Raw genomic sequence first — 17,807 nt, 5'->3', positions numbered from 1 at the left:
GCTCCGAAAACGGAGCAGATAAAAAATCCAAAATGGCTGCCGTTCCCGGGTTTTCCTGACCCGGGAACGGCCTGGCCAAGCTTTGGGGAGTCGATCCCTGGGCTAAATTTACCTGCCCTGCCGAGGGGGGACCTTCCCCACCCAGCAGGGAGGCAGAGAAGAAGCCCCTTCGCAAAAAATTCGAAGGGGGCTGCAGAGAAAAGGCAGGCTGCCTGCCGCGGCAAAGAGAGAGGAGCTCTGAAGAAAAAAAGCTGCAGAGAAAAAAAATTTGATTGACAGCCTGGAGGCCCGGAGTGAAGCAGGGGGGTATCCTGCTGACTCCTGCCTGTCTGGCTGCCGGTTCAAGCCCAGGTGAGGAACAAAGTGAAATAATATTGGTCTGCTGCTGTAGGTAAGTATTAAAAGTACTGGAAATACTTTTAAACTTAACCTGTTTCTGTGTCTCTGGAAACTTTTTTTTTTTTTTTTTTAACTGAGCACAGCAGTTTAAATTAAGACCCTTCAGCAGCCGGGGGGGGGGGGGGGGGGAAGATGAGACCTGGACAGACTCGGTCCCCACACCTGGAAGCGATAACGGACACAGGCTATGCACTGCACACAAGGGGCCAAGCCCCCCTGAGTCCGGCAAGCGCCAGTCTCCTGAAGAAAAATTCTGCAGACTTTCTAACTTTCCAATTTTATTTTCACAGGAAGAAAAAAAAACACAAAATCCCTAAGGAATAAGTACTTGCTTGATCCGTAAGGAAAAGAAGAAGGAAAAAGCTGACCAGCCTAAAGCAGAGAATGAAGGGTGAGCTGCTACACCTGCTGGAGACAGACAAATACTGGAGGGTATAGGATAGGCTCTGTCCTCATATAGGATATCCTTTCAGTTTTAGTCTGTCTCCACCTGCTGGAAAGGAGGCTCAACCCACAGTCTGGACTGATCCGGGTACGTACAGGGAAGTGAATATTTATAATTGTAATGCTTGCTTTATTACATTTCTAATGCTGCTAGGTTTATTATCGGGTTTTTGTTTTGTAATTACAGTATTTTTCGCTCCATAAGACGCACTTTTTTTCCCCCAAAAGTGGGGGGAAAATGTATGTGCGTCTTATGGAGCGAATATAAAAAAAAAACCAAACAAAAATCTAACAAACCCCCCCCCCCCCCCGACTCCCCCAAGACCTGCCGACTTAATTTCCTACAACCCCCCACCCTCCTGACCCCCCCCAGACCTGCCAAACGTCCCTGGTGGTCCAGCGGGGGTCCAGGAGCGTCCGGGAACGATCTCCTGGGCGTGAGCTGTCGGCTGCCAGTAAACAAAATGGCGCCGACGGCCCTTTGCCTTCACTATGTCACTGGGACCGACCGCTGCTATTGGTCGGTCTCAGTGACATAGTGAGGGCAAAGGGCTGTCGGCGCCATTTTGATTACTGGCAGCCAACGGCCCAAGCCCAGGACACCGCTCCTGGACCCCCGCTGGACCACCAGGGACGTTTGGCAGGTCTTGGGGGGGTCAGGAGGGTGGGGGGTTGTAGGAAATTAAGTCGGCAGGTCTTGGGGGGGTCAGGAGGGTGGGGGGTTGTAGGAAATTAAGTCGGCAGGTCAGGAGGGTGGGGGGTTTGTAGGAAATTAAGTCGGCAGGTCTTGGGGGGGTCAGGGGGGTGGGGGGGTTGTAGGAAATTAAGTCGGCAGGTCTGGGGGGTCAGGAGGGTGGGGGTTGTTAATTTAAAGGGTTGGGATGGGGGTTTTTTTTGGGGGGGAGGGGGTTCCCAGAGAAGAAAAGTTTTCTGATCTGGGGAGTGGACCGAAATGGCCCTCCCCAGACCCAAAACAAAATGGGAGAAAAAAAAAAGCTATGGCTCTCCCCTAATTTGCTCCATAAGACGCCCAGACGCAGAGCCGGTTAGCACAATTTTTTTTTTTTTTAATTTTCCCCATCTGAATCCTAGGTGCGTCTTATGGTCAGGTGCGTCTTATGGAGCGAAAATACGGTAATAGTTTTTTATTGAACAGTATGAAACAATACCAAACAGCCGTATGACTATATCAGACAAACATATCATAACTTTCCCCATCGTAAACATGAATAGTTATCATGAATAGCACTGGTACAGTAATAAAATAAAATATCTACTATGAGTGTCTGGATAATACATTTGTTATAGACTTTCTCTCTTCTTTAGAATACTGTTCCCTGTTATTTTTGTAATTCACCACCCCATGTCTCGCCAGCCCCCTCCCCCCTCCCTCCCTTATGCTATATTTTTCTACTCAAGTGGGTTAATGTGGAGGAGTAATTGTTTCTAAACTGCTGCAGGCACCTCCACGGTCTGTGGGTCGAGAGTCTGCCATTGAAGAAAGGGTTGCCACAGTTTCTCAAATTTTTGCAACCATTTATATCATATTGCCATGAGTCTGTTTAAAAAATATACATTCTGCAATCTTTGGGTCACTTTGTGCAATGATGGGAGCTGCGGTTCCTTCCAGGAATAGGCTAGAGCCCCCCTCGCCACTATCAGCACCTGTTGGCCCAAAAAAGGAATTGGAGTGCTTATATTCGAGGGAGAAAGCTCCAGTAATACAGAAGCCGGGTCAAAATCAATCCTTGTGTCCACCATAGTGGTAGTACAGTATTTTTGATGGCACCTGTGTAAGAGGTAGAATTCCAGACACTTTATGCAACATGGTTTTTGTGCCTTATTGTGAACCGTTGTGATGGCACCCGCTTAACGACGGTATAGAAAAGATTTTAAATAAATAAATAACTAAAATAAAAATAATCAGATTTTTTATCTCCTCCCAAAATTTAGTCCCTTTAGGGCACTCCCACCACATACGGAAAAAGGTTCCATCAAAACCACACCCCCTCCAACACTTTGGACTCGCAGATGCGGAAAATTTAGCAACTTCCCCCTACTAGAATTGCTCTCTAGATAGAAGTTTATAGCCTTGTTTGATAATACCAACCGAGATGGAATGTTTCTGAATGTTGATATACTAGACATCCCATTCATTAGCCTCTATAGTTCGCTGAAGATCCTTTTCCCAGGATTTCACATATGCAGGGGGATGAACTGGGTCTAGGAATAACATGTTATATATTTTGGAGATCACCTTCGTCACAAATTGCGCCTTCTCACAAAACCCTTCAAACAATGTCTTGCCTTTGAGTAGATCCAGTTTCACTTCCTTTCTGGATATAAATTGCCCCAATTGGAGGTAGAAATAAGCATCTGTTCCTATCTAGATTGAACTCGATCGCCACCTCCTCAAACTTTTTGAAATTAGTCCCATCCCACACTTGCTCAAGGCGCATGCACCCCTTGTCTGTCTGCCTTTCCCGTATTATGGAACATCCTGGAGTGAAACTGGTATTGAGAAATATGGGTGTGCTATAAAAATAATTCCTCTGAACCACTAAGGTTGCCTTCCATTTGTCCCAGAGCCTCAAAGTCAGGGCTACCGAAGGTACCAACCCCGTCAGTTTACGGCTGTTTTTTGGTAGCCACACTAAGGAGGCCAGTGATCCCATCTCCAGCAAGCAGCTTCCAGTCCCACCCATCTTTTTTCTTGTCCTCTAAGGTGCCAAATAATAACTGCCCTTAACTGCGCCCCTAGATAATATCTCTGGAGGCAAGGGACCCCCAATCCCCCTCTCTTCTTGGGGTACAGCAGGACTGTTCTACTCACCCTGCGGGGCCGTTTTTTCCAAATATAGTGGAACAGTTTGCACTGCCATTGGAAAAGCCTATCTTCCGAGATAAAAATAGGCAGGGTTTGAAATAAATAACTTAATCTGGGGAGTATGTTCATTTTCACAACGGAGATCGGCCCCAACCATGAGAATGGCATCTTATCCCATGCTTGATAATCCTTCTGTATCGACCCCCGTATCTTCTCATAATTGAGCTTAAATAAGTCATCCAACTTATCCCCCACCGTAACACCTAAGTATTTCACCCCAGTAGTGGCAATTTTGAAGGGAAATTTACTTCTAATATCCGCCATTTGTTCCTGTGGGAGAGTAATATTCAAGAACTCAGATTTTTCCATATTTAACTGGTACCCAGATATATTGCCAAATTGTGTAAGCTCTGCCATAAGAGATGGTAAGGAATCGACAGGGTTCGCCACAGTGAACAAAACGTCATCTGCAAACGGACAGATGCCTTGAATATCTGCTTTTTCCCCCCCGGAGTTTGATCGCCAGGGGCTCTAGATATAAAGCGAACAGTGGGGAAAGGGGACACCCTTGTCTGGTACCTCTTCCGATTGGAAAGGTTGGACAGTAACCCCCCATTGACCTTGATACATGCACTTGGGTTAAAATATAATTTTCTGATACATGTGATAAAATTCTCTCCTACACTGAAGCACTGTAAACAGGTATTCCCAATGTACAAGATCAAATGCTTTCTCAGCGTCAATCGTGAGTAGCCCTAGAGGGATCTGAGATTCTCTGGCCCACCACAGCAAATTAACAACATGTCTCACATTATCAGTGGCTAATCTTCCTGGAATTTATTTATTTATTTATTTGGTGCTTTTTAATATACCAGCATTCATGACAGTGTCATATCATGTCGGTTTACCAGAAACTAGGGTATAATAACCTTAAACATTAACATAGTAAAGAAGCAAAATAGAAGCAAAAAGTTACAATAAAACAGGGGTGAAGAACTGGGGTAAGAAGAAGGCAGAGCATAAGTAACTTAAATATAAGGACAGTTATTTGATGTGTGTTAAGAGTTCATAAGCGTTTGTTGTGGTGAATCCGAGGTATTAGCTAAGGGTATAAACCCTGTTTGATCTGGGTGTATCCGAGGTATTAGCTGTTTGATCTGGGTGAATCCGAGGTATTAGCTAAGGGAATAAACCCTGTTTGATCTGGGTGTGTCAGCTGCCTTGCCAATCTGCTCAATCGCTTTGCCAAAATTTTTAAGTCTAGATTCAAAAGGGAAATGGGCCTATAAGATCCGCACAAGGTAGCATCTCTCCCTGGTTTGAGAAGCAGTGTGATTCCTACACTGTTAGCGTCTTGGGCGATGTTACCATCAGTCAGTAGTTCATTAAACACTGCAGCCATTGGTTGGGCTACCACTAACTGTTTGTAAAATCCTGCTGTGAAGCCATCAAGTCCCAGTGACTTGCCCAGCTTCAATTCCCGGATCGCATCCACTACTTCCTCCCCAGATATACTTTTATTCAGACTATCCAAACTACCGGCGTCAACCCTGGGAAAACTTACCCCCTCTAAATAGGCATCAATATTGATTTGTGTGATATCTTGACGAGATTGGTATAGTTCCTCATAAAATTGGGAGAATCGAGCTCGAATAAGCTCTTTAACCATGACTATTTGGCCTTGCCTATCTTTAATTTTCAAAATCTGATTTTGCATGACCCGAGCCTTAAGGGACCTTGCTAGAAGCCAGCTGTCTTTATTATCCCCCTCAAAATGTTCTTGGCAAATTTTATCTAATTGAAAGAATTTTCTTCACATCCAAACCAATCAACTCCCTTCGCAACTCATCTAATTTCCTCCCCAAATTCTGATTTAAGTTCCGTTTATGTCTAAGTTCCAATTTCCCAATTTTAAACATCAGGGCCACCCTTCTCTTCTCTCGATCCTTTTTCACAAAAGAAGCCTTAACTATCAGATGGCCTCTGGCAACAGTTTTAAAGCACTCCCAAACTGTACCTTTGGTGACCTCACCCGTATCATTTTCCACTAGATAAAGGCCCATTCTGTTCCCTCAGCTGCGTACAAAATTGAGCATCTTCTAAGATAAGTTTATTATTGTTTTATGCTTTATTGATTTGTAATTTTATACATTAATCTTTCTTTTAGAATATAAGGGAATATTGGGTGATAGTATGGGATATAATTTTTTTTAAATAAATAGATCACATGTATGATCAGTCCCTACATCCACTTATACCACAGATCTGATATCAATTCAATCAATACAGAATAGATTCTGCACATGTGAAAGCTGTACGCAGGTATACGTAATATGACTTTACATTACTGCTGGTCATTCTGTACCTGCTGCTTTAGCTGGGCTTCCTGCTGCGTCATCTGCTCACATTTATGTCGTGATTCTGTAGCTTCATTCAGCAGCTAGTGGGGTTGGGGGGAGGGAAAAAAGATTTAAAAAATCTTTACGTCACATCATTTCTGTTTATATTGAGGCTTTATAAAAAGGAATGATCACAGTGGGGGGAGGTCTGCCACAAAGCTCATATTAAAGCTAACATTTTGCACAGGGATCACAACATGCAGCTGGTTTTCCATCCCTCTCCTACTGGTTTAAATCTAGGAGTGACCTACGAATTAAAAAACCTGAATGAAAAAAAGAACATCGTGACAGGCAGAGTGCTTGAGCCCAACATGAGCGTAAGAAAAGCTAGACTGAATTTGGAATGGTGCACAAGAGGGTTTACTTGGGAAATTAATGTGCTCCTCCATTGCATGAGCTGCGGGTGTCCAAAAAAAAAAAAAAAAAAAAAAAAAAAAAAGGAAAATTGGAGGTAGGGGCAGCAGAGGAGGGCAAATTAAAAAAAAAAACCGTGGGTTTTAAAAAATGTTTTGTTTTTAAAATTTCATGGCCCATCTTTCATGTGCACTGATGCTCAGCTCTAACACACACCTTGTCCCTCATCTCTATTTCAAAAGATCAGAATTTAAACACCTCTTTGTAGCTGGAATGTACATCAAACTATTAATGAGAGGGAAGGCGAGACATTTCCAGACTTGGCAACACCAGTGTTCTATTTCGAAGAGAAAAATGGGAAGAAAAAGACAAGATCCCACTACATATACCTGAACCGTACTGCTGTAGTGGGTGGAATACTGTTTGTTACTTCTTGTACAGAGTTTCTAAGTGATAATCTAAAGGAGTTCAGAAGACTGAAAATGCAGCCACTTACCCATACGAGCTGGATGGCATTTGCCTTAAAAAAAATATATCAGGCAGGACATCCTGCATCTGACAACCCAGCACCATCATAGTGCACATGTCACAACAAGAAATGAAAATTGTTTCTTACTGAATTTTCGTTCCTGTAATATTTATTTTAAAGTTTTTATATACCGCTAATAAAGTTTGTAACAATCCATCTAGGCAGTTCACAATGATACACCTAATGAATTAAACAAAAATAATATGTCAAAAGTAGATACAAGATAAAATATAAATAATACGATATTAAAGGACAACTATTTGAACATAAAACGTTTCATTAATAAATTAATAGAGGGGGTGATTAAATGTTAAACAATACCACAGATCAATCCAGATAAGTGGTTTATGCATCCCTATCAGCAGATGCAGGCAGAGAACAAAAACTTTGAGGCACTGCTACATAACCGAGAGTGCCACCTGCAGTCCCTCAGTATTGACCAGTACCCAAGCCAAGATTAGAGACCATTCCCCTATCCCAGGGCGAACTAAAAAATACAGGGTTGGATTCCCCTGAACTGGAGACCTACAAAACTCCAGCCTGTCAATTGCTTTTAACTCAACCAACTAACTGATGTAATGGGTAAGGAAAACTTCAATACCGAGCAGATAAGTACCAGGAAAATCTTTAGGCAATAGCATCTGGGCGTGTCTCTGGACTGATACAGGAACGAAAATTAGCAGGTAAGAACCAATTTTCCTTTCCTGAACATACCCAGATCAGTCCAGAAAAGTGGGATGTACCAAGGAAACCCTATTCCGGGCGGGACCTTGAAAGACCTGCTTTCAACACACTTTCACTGAAAGTTGCATCCTCTGGCGCCCGAAAATCCAATTGGTAATGCTTGGTGAAAGTATGAAGCAAGGACCACGCTGCAAGCTACACCCATGCTTATTTGTTTTACCCAGACTATGTAATTCAGTCCTTGTTGGTATGTGTCTGAATATAAAACATCTTTTCTTCATTCCCCCTGCCGTTGAAGCAGAGAGCTATGCTGGATATGCATTGAAAGTAAAGTATCAGGCATTTTTTGTTTGGGGTAGTAACTGCCGTAACAAGCAAGCTACTCCCCTACTTTTATGTGGATGCAAATCCTTTTTTCCACGTTTCCTCTTGCTGTTGAAGCATAGAGCAATGTTGGAGTCGCATTAACCGTGTGTATGTTTATTGAATAAAAGCAATCCTCTCGATTCGAAGATATGGGACCTTGCAGCAGCAACCCCTGCAGGTGAGCCAATTGCAGAGGACCGTCCACAGACAGATGCACCAAATCCGCGAACCACGGATGTCACTGCCACTTCGGCGCCACTGACCCTGGTTGTGTTTCTACCCAACACAGCACTCGCCCTATGAGTGGCCACAGAGGAAACACTACAGAAGAACCCCCGTCGGCCATGGGCACACTAGAGCACCTAGTCCCACTGAATAGATTTCTCTTCTGCGACTGAAGAATCTTGATGTCTTCGTGTTGGCCTTCATTGCCATAAGATCCAGCTGAGGCATTCCCCATCTGGCACAAATGCGATTCCAGGCCTCCAGGGACAGCTCCCACTCCCTGGGATCCAGTTGCTGCCGGCTTAAGAAATCCGCCTGCACGTTGTCCATTCTTGCTATGTGAGAGGCTGCAATCCCCTCGAGATGACGTTCCACCCACACAAACAGCAGCTGAGCTTCCCAAGCCATAGCATGACTCCTTGTTCCTCTTTGGTGGTTGATGTAAGCCACTGTCGTCGCATTGTCCAAAAACACTCGAACCATTTGATCCTGGATCAGAGGCAGAGATACATCCAGAGCTCTGCGCACCGCTCTCGTTTCCAGACGATTGATGGACCGCCACTGACCAGAGATCCTGGGCCGAATGTCCCAGGCACACTGCTCCCCAGGCCTTTGAGACTGGCATCTGTGGTCAGCACAACCCAATTTGGAACTTCGAGGTCCACTCCTCTTTTGAAATTGTTCAACAGCCACCATGCCAGGCAGGACTTGGCATCCTTCAGCAGAGGCAAGGGGACAAATACTTCTCAGACCTCGGATCCCACCGGGACAACAATGCCCTCTGCAGCGGCTGCATATGAGCAAAGGCCCACAGAACCAGGTCCAACATCAAGGCCATGGAACCCAGGACCTGCAGGTAATCCCAGACCCTCGGAATTGGGAGACGTAGAAGTTGAGAAACTTGCTCCTGCAACTTCGCCAATCTGTCCGCTGTCAGATATACCTTGCCCCTCTGGGTATCGAAATGGGCCCCTAGGTAACTCCAGAGATTGAGATGGAACCAGGTGGCTCTTTGCCACATTGATCACTCATCCCAACAAGTTTAGGAGATGCCACACTCGCTGCACCGAACGAGCGCACTCCTCTTCCGTTTTCGCCCAGATGAGCCAATTGTCCAGGTATGGGTGAACCAACACTCTCTTCCCTCCTCAAGGCTGCCGCTACCACCACCATCACCTTCGAGAAAGTTCAAGCAGCCGTGGCCAGACCCACCCCCAGTCAAGAACTTTTAAGTCCACACCTCAACAGAAGTAATCCTGACCAAGCCACCAGTAGAGACTGGACCTGGCTAAATCTGTCAGTGGAAGCTGAAACTGCTCAGACAACGGATCCCACCAGGAAAGTAACGCCGCCTGAAGAGACCTCATATGTGCAAAGGCCCAAAACACAAGTTCCTACATGGACACCATGGAGCTGAGAACCTGTAAGTAATCCCAGATCCTGGGCACTTGGCTCTCCAGTAATCTGCAAACTTGCGACTACAACTCAACAATATGCTCTTCTGTAAGGAAAACTTTTCCTAGCTTGGTATCGAAGCGCGCCCCCAAAAATTCCACTACCTGAGACGGGACGAGATGACTCTTGGACTAATTCACAACCCAATCAAGCAACCGTAAGCTGTGGAGAACAAGATCCACTGCTTGTCTGCATAAGGCTTCCGACTTCCCCCAAATGAGCCAGTCGTCCAGATAAGGGTGCACCAGTACTCCCTCCATCCTGAGGGCTGCTGCCATCACCACCACTTTTGATGAAGGTCCTGGGAGCCATCGCCAGCCCGAAAGGCAGGGCACAAAATTGAAAATGCATTCAGAGGATCTTGATCTTCAGAAACCAAAGGGCAACCAAAATGATAAAGGGGATGGAACAGCTCCCCTATAAGGAAAGGCTGAAGAGGTTAGGGCTGCTCAGCTTGGAGAAGAGACGGCTGAGGGGGGGATATGATAGAGGTCTTTAAGATCATGAGAGGTCTTGAACGAGTAGATGTGACTCGGTTATTTACACTTTCGAATAATAGAAGGACTAGGGGGCATTCCATGAAGTTAGCAAGTAACACATTTAAGACTAATCGGAGAAAATTCTTTCACTCAACGCACAATAAAGCTCTGGAATTGGTTGCCAGAGAAGGTAGTTAGTGCAGTTAGTGTAGCTGGGTTCAAAAAAGGTTTGGATAAGTTCTTGGAGGAGAAGTCCATTAATGGCTATTAATCAATTATACTTAGGGAAAAGCCACTGCTATTAATTGCATCAGTAGCATGGGTTCTTCTTAGTGTTTGGGTAATTGCCAGGTTCTTGTGGCCTGGTTTTTGGCCTCTGTTGGAAACAGGATGCTGGGCTTGATGGACCCTTGGTCTGTCCCAGCATGGCAATTTCTTATGTTCTTATGATGGTCAAACCGAATGCCTATGTGGAAGTATGCCTCAGTAAGGTGCAGGGACTCCAAGAACTCCCCCTTGCGCACCACTGCAATGACTGTTCAGAGAGTTTTCATACGAAAAACGAGGAACCTTGAGAGCCCTGTTCACTTTTCTCAAATCCAGGATTGGACAAGAAGTTCCTTCCTTTTTCAGAACCGCAAAATAGATGGAGTAACGACCCTTTCCTCCAAGGGCATGGGAACAATGGATCCAACCTTCTGTAGACTGTCGAGGGTCTGCTGCACCACCCGTTTCTTCTCCACAGAGGTGCAAGGGGAAAACATGAACAGGTCCCTTAGCGGACAAGCAAACTCTAAAGCATAAGACCCACTAGTCCATAGTGATTTTGGCCCACTCCTCATAAAAGAGAGTCAACCGACCCCCTACAGCCGGGATGGAGGAGTGGACCGGCATCGCTTCATTCTGAGGATTTGGCTCCAGAGCCTCCCTGGCCAGAGCCATCCCTATTTGGCTTCTGGCCACAAAAGGATTGGTTCCAGGACTGCTGCCTGCCCGAGGCCTGTCTCTGGTCATCTCCCAAGGACCGGGCCTGCCGAAAACACCTGTTCATTTGAAAACGTGAACATCCAGGAGAGGAACCTTTGGCCCCTCTAGGCTTGTCCTCAATCAACTTATGAACCTTGCTCTTTCCCAGATGCTTAATCATCTCCAGATCTTCTCTAAACAGCAGCTTTCCCTTGAAAGACAACGCTCCTAATTGAGATTTAGACGAGACATCTGCAGACCATTTCCGCAACCAAAGGAGTCTCCTGGTGGAGACTGCTGATACCATGGTCCAGGAAGATGTCCTTATGAGATTATACAGTGCATCAGCGCCCATGGCTTCCAGCTGCTCCGCCTGCTTCACCTTCTGGGAAGACGAGGATCAGTCAGCCTGCAACTGCCGTACCCAGCGCAGCTCAGCCTGAAGCATAAAACTGCTGCACACTGCAGCACAAATGCCAAGCACAGACACCTCAAAAATATTCTTCAGATGAACTTCAAGCTTTCTATTCTGCAGATCTTTTAAAGCCATTGCCCCGGCCACCGGGATAGTTGCCTTCTTAGTCACAGCTGACACAGAGGTATCCAGCATGTCCTCAGGCAAAGGATATAACTTATCCATAGCCCTACCAACTTTCAAGCCAGTCTCTGGAGTCTCCCACTCCTGGTCTACCAGCTTCCTTATGAATTTATGAAAAGGAAACGCTTTCGCTGGACCCCTTAAGCCATCCATGATCGGGTCCACCTCCTCACAATTGGATTCTACCTGGGATTTATTGATGTCCAATTCATCCAGAACCCAGGAAATCAGAGGTCCCAACTCCTCCCTATGGAACAAGCACACCACCTTGGGATTCCCCCTTGCACATGTGGGCCATCTCCCTGACCGTCCTCCGAATCCTGCCTCCCCAGGGAAGGAAGCACATCAGGAGGAGCCGAATCTGACGGAAACCAAACGTCAAAGAGATTGTCACGGTCCCCTGGAAGCCCCCCCAAAGGCTTGCCGAACCCTGGTTGCCCCCGAGAGATCTCTTCATGGGCCGTGTACCAGACAAAAATGTAGGCTTGGACCCCAGCCGCCCCGCAGCCTTCCAGGCCAAATAAGCCCTATGCATTAATAGCACAAATTCCGTGGAAAAGGCAGAAGAATCATCAGATCCCTCCCCCAGGAGGTCTTCTTCCACCTCCAGAAGACCCCCTCTGGCCCCCCGGGCCTCCAATCGGCTGGAGACAGAGGAGGAGGGGCATCTCTCTCCCCTTCCGCAGGTGCAGTAGCAGCTGCAAAAGAAGTCAAAATGGCCGCCGTTCCCGCACTGACAGGGAACGGGTCTGTGGCTTCCTAAAGCACGGGCAGAGCTGCACTATCACTCCAAACCCCCCCACGAACGGCCCCGAACTGCCCTCTCCCCCAGAGAGGCAGCGGGAGCAGAGGCCATTTCGGGAGAGCCATATGTGTGACTCTCTACAAGCAGTACACTTGCTGCTGTGTGGCATGACCGTTTAAGAAAGACCCGCGAGAGTCCGTTGCCAGAAGGGAAAGCAAATTCACAAACGCAGAGCCAAACAGAAAATGGAGCCTTCCCCAAACAGCCCTGATCTAACATCAAATGATAGAGAAACAAAGAAAACAAGCTAACAATTTGCTTTCTGAAAAAAAAATTTTTTAAACTTTAATTAGAATGAAAAAGTAAAAGAAACACTTCCCTGCACTGAAGAAGGCAGTAGGCTCCGCAGACCCTTCAGGAGGAGAGGAAACTGGCACCACCAGCTTTCAACCTCTGGCGACGAAGGACCAAGCAAAATAAGGGTCCCCAACCCCCTACTCATCCACCTCACGACCAGGAAGGATGGCCCCACCAGGACCTACCAACCCTCCTGGGAGGGATCCTGTCTCTCTAAAATCCTTTTTGTTTTGTTTTTTTTAAACAGGCACAGACTGCAGGTCTTGCACCTCTACCATCTGCTGGAGACAGAGAAATACTGAAGGACTGTAGGTGGCACACTAGATTATATGGCAGTGTCAGTAAAACTTTGTCTCCATCTGCTGGAAGGGAGGCAAAACCCAGGAGTCTGGACTGATCTGGGTACGTACAGGAAAATCGCGCACGCCAAAAATGGCTGCCCAAAACAAAGCAAAGCTGCGGTGCACAAACAAGAACTCCTCCTTGCCGGGGAAATCTCAGTAATCACGCTCCAGCACATACTACTCCCACTCCCTCAGCGACCCTGACACCTATGGAGGTCAACCACCCCCGGCACTGCACCGCAGGCCAACTCTCCCCTCTTCTATCCTCTTTGTTTAAAAAAATATATATTTTAATTTAACAAAACTTTACCGAAAAGACAAAAAGGCAAGAAAAACCCCAAAGGGGATACTTTTCTAGAGAGCAAGCAGCAGACAGGAGGGGAGTTCGGGCCACGAAGAGGGAGCCAGTCCCCTGGCTGTCAGGGGCCCCAGAATCAGCAGGCTGCCACAGCCAGGGTTATCCAAGCCCCCCCTGTTCGCCAGGCTCAACCTGAGGGATGGCCCACCAAGAAACCTGGCACCTCGAGGAGCAGCTCCAAATCTCCAGGTCAGTCAAGACTGCAGGTTTGCACCTCAACCATCTGCTGGAGACAAAAATACTGAGGGACTGCAGGTCGCACTCTGTTATGTAGCAGTGTCTCAAAGTTTTTGTTCTCTGCCCCCATTTGCTGGTAGGGATGCATAAACCACTTGTCTGGACTGATCTGGGTATGTTCAGGAAAGCCCAGGAACCTGCGCACTCTTCTAGCGTCCTGGGATAGCTACAGTAAGCAGAGTCATTTACCACTGCACCCAGCCACCAGGCAGTATCCCGCAGGCTGGTGCCACCAAATCCAACAGTTGCCAAAAAAAGAACTTTCAGCAAAGGATGGAGCTGGACCAGAAGGAGTCCCCCTCCCCCATCCTCTTCTGCTGACAGTTTCGTGTGATATGACACTATAGCAATTGATACCAATTCCTCTCTTTGGTAGCAGATAAAGTTAGCCAGAATTCTGGGAAAAAGGCAGCAATAGTACCTCCTGATACAGACATGACCCAGTTTCATCAGTGCTTATATGCCTTCCTGACCTCTTCATTTTGTCCTTTTTACCCCTCCAACTGATCACTGCTAAGTAAATGCCTGCTTTGTCTGGTAATAAATACTGAAAACCTGTTCTACATTTCTGGTTATGAGCAGCACTTACAAATTCTCTTTCCCGCTGGTGCTTTTCCTCTGCTTCTTTCATGAGTTGTGTGGTTTGCTGAAGTTTGGCGTCAACCAGCTGTTGCTGCAGTTCCTTGTGTTTGAAAGCCTTGTCGATGTGCTGAGGATAGAGACAGAGCTACCATCAGCGCATTAAACGTGGAGCATGCCTGAACAGATCAAAATAAAAAAACACAATGCCATAACATGTACGATGCTGGATACGGTTACGAAAGATATCAGAGCAGAGTCCTCCACAGACCTGTAGAGTGGAAGTGGAGGAAAATGAAGTTCCATTTATAAAGGGAACTCTCCTGGTTAACATTCGGTCAACCTTTTGATCCTATCCAGAGGAAGCGCTTCATATCCATGTGGACTATGAGCTACCTTATTTTAAAGAGAGGCTCCCTGATGCTGGGAATACAGTATCTTCATGCACACTTCATGTCCCAGAGCACGGCAGGACTTCTGGCTATGGTGTAATACTGTTGGCTTTTTTTTTTTTTTTTTTAAATACTGCACTGTTGTGTGTGGTCTCCAAAGCTCATGTACAAAATCTCTCTATAGCATTCCTATTCCTCTCCCATAGCTACTGGATAGCTTGCTTTCCTAGCATGCCTTTCCCAGCGAGTGCTTACCTCTTCTCGCAGTGCATACTGCTCGATGAGCTTCTTCAGTTTGTCACCCAGTTCCATATTCTCTTGCCGCAGCTTAGCATTGTAGATGTCGTGCTGCTCCATCTGGGCTTGGATTTCGTTCAACGTCATTTGGAAATGTGTGCTCGCCTCCTTGCGTCTCTCCTCATCATCACGTGCTTGCTGAAGATTTTCTTCCTTTGTGGCCAAAACACTATCTGTTAATGGCTGGAGTCTACGCTGACATCATCTGCTCTTGCTGGAAATGTGGAGCGATACTTGCACAGGTCAAGCAAAAATATGTACAGAAACATAAGGCATGCCATGACATAAGATCTCATGATCGGAGAGCAAAAACTTGATGCAGCAGGAAATGATCCTGTAGCAAGGACTTGCTCTCCAGGTGGTGCATTGTTCTCTCGCACCAAGGATATCTCCCCAAGGCCTACTGCCCAGGAGGGAAGGGTTAGGTCGGCTATCTTAGCTGGTGATTCGATTATTAGGAATGTAGACAGCTGGGTGGCTGGTGGGCATGAGGATCGCCTGGTAACATGCCTACCTGGTGCAAAGGTGGCGGACCTCACGCATCACCTAGATAGGATTTTAGACAGTGCTGGGGAGGAGCTGGCTGTCGTGGTACATGTGGGCACCAACGACATAGCAAAATGTGGGAGGGAGGTTCTTGGAAGTCAAATTTAGGCTCTTAGGTAGAAAGCTTAAATCCAGAACCTCCAGGGTGGCATTCTCTGAAATGCTCCCTGTTCCACACGCAGGTCCCTAGAGGCAGGCAGAGCTTCGGAGTCTCAATGTGTGGATCAGACGATGGTGCAGGGAAGAGGGATTCAGTTTTGTAAGGAACTGGGAACCTTTTGGGGAAGGGGGACTCCTTTCAGAAGGAATGGACTCCACCTTAAACAAGGTAGAACCAAACTGCTGGCACTAACCTTTAAAAAGGAGATTGATTTAGTTTAAAAGCTGCTCTAAGGGGAAAGCCAACAGTCACTCAAAGGATACTAATGAAGCATTAGAGTTAGGGAATCTGAACAGAGAGGTTCCAATAATAAGAAATGTAGTCCAAGTGCCTGTAATTAAAAACTCACCTGAGCTAAAAGATTCCAATTTATCCCTGTCAACTGAAAAGCAGAATGTTAATACAAACAAAAAACACCACTTTGAAATGTTTGTATACTAATGCCAGAAGTCTAAGAAGTAAGATGGGAGAATTAGAGTGTATAGCAGTGAATGACGACAGACTTAACTGGCATCTCAGAGAAAGAGATGGAAAGAGGACAATCAAAGGGACGGTGCTATACCGGGGTACAAATTATATCGCAATGACAGAGAGGAGCATCTATGGACTCTATGCCATCCCGGACATAAAGCGGGGTGGCGCTTTATGTCTGGGATGGCAAAGAGTCCAACAGGATAAAGATCCAGCATGAGACTAAATGCACAATCAAATCTTTCTAGGTAGAAATCCCTTGCGTGTTGGGGAAGAGTATAGTGATAGGAGTATACTACCGTCCACCTGACCAAGATGGTGAGATGGACAGTGAAATGCTAAGAGAAATTAGGGAAGTTATCCAAATTGGTAGTGCAGTAATAATGGAAGATTTAAATTATCCCAATATTGACTGGGTAAGTGAAACAGGATATGCTAGAGAGATAAAGTTCCTGGATAAAATAAAATGACAGTTTTATGGAGCAACTGGTTCAGGAACCGAGAAGAGAGAGGGAGCAATTTTAGATCTAATTCTTAGTGAAGTGCAGGATTTGGTGAGAGGTAACAGAGGTGAGGTCGCTTGGCAATAGTGATCATAATATGATCAAATTTGAATTAATGATTGGAAAGAGGACAGTAAGTAAATCCAAGGCTCTAGCACTAAACTTTCAAAAGGGAAACTTTAGTAAAATGAGAAAAATAGTTAAAATAAATAAATAAAAATGGAAAGGTGCAGCTACAAAAGTTAAAATTGTGCAACAGGCGTGGACATTGTTAAATACCATCCTAGAAGCACAGTCCATGTATATTCTTTGCATTAAGAAAGGTGGAAGGAAGATCAAATGATAGCCTTTTTAGCCATGCTGACATTTTTAGCCAACATCTTCATTCAAAAATTGGAAAAAGGATCCATCAGAAGAAAATAGGATTAAACATAAGAACTGGCACGTTAAATGTAAGACATTGATAAGACAGGCTAAGAGATAATTTGAAAAGAAATTGGCCACACAGGCAAAAACTCACAATAAAAACTTTTTAAAGTATATCTGAAGCAGAAAGCTCGTGAGGGATTCGGTTGGCCCGTTAGATGATCGATGGTTTAAAGGGGCACTTAGGGAAGATAAGGCCATCACGGAAAGATTAAACAATTTCTTTGCTTCAGTGTTTACTGAAGAGGATATTGGAAAGATACCTGTTCTGGAGACAGTTTTCAAGTGTGATGATTCAGATAAACTGAACTAAATCACGGTGAACCTGGAAGTTGTGGTAGGCCAGACTGACAAACTGAACAGTAGTAAATCACATGGACTGGATGGGATACACTCCAGAGTTCTGAAAGAACTAAAAAATGAAATTTCAGACCTATTTCAATCATTATAATCATCCAAAGTGGCCACTGTAACCCCGATATTTAAAAAGGGCTCCAGGTGTGATCTGGGAAACTATAGACTGGTGAGCCTGTAATCAGTGCTGGGAAAAATCATGGAAACTGTTATAAAGAATAAAATCACAAAATATTTAGAAAGACATGGTTTAATGGGACACAGCATGGATTTACCCAAGGGAAGTCTTGACTCATAAATCTACATTTTTTTT

General features: G+C 45.6%; 1 protein-coding gene across 3 annotated transcripts in view; it reads right to left on the bottom strand.

Moving 5' to 3' along the window:
- Nucleotides 1-17,807, bottom strand: part of TXLNG (taxilin gamma) — a 137,159-nt gene that overhangs the window by 49,542 nt on the left and 69,810 nt on the right. For all 3 annotated transcript variants that reach the window (XM_029603290.1, XM_029603291.1, XM_029603292.1), the window contains exons 5-7: nt 14,993-15,187; nt 14,356-14,475; nt 6,036-6,110 (exon numbers count right to left, since the gene is read on the bottom strand). In XM_029603290.1, coding sequence (XP_029459150.1) covers nt 6,036-6,110; nt 14,356-14,475; nt 14,993-15,187 — 390 coding nt within the window. The remainder of the gene's footprint in view (nt 1-6,035; nt 6,111-14,355; nt 14,476-14,992; nt 15,188-17,807) is intronic.

Source organism: Rhinatrema bivittatum, chromosome 5 (genome assembly GCF_901001135.1).
Source record: "Rhinatrema bivittatum chromosome 5, aRhiBiv1.1, whole genome shotgun sequence".
NCBI classification, from domain to species: Eukaryota; Metazoa; Chordata; class Amphibia; order Gymnophiona; family Rhinatrematidae; genus Rhinatrema; species Rhinatrema bivittatum.
The sequence above is the reverse complement of the archived record's forward strand: the minus strand, read 5'-3'. Positions and strand labels throughout refer to the sequence as shown.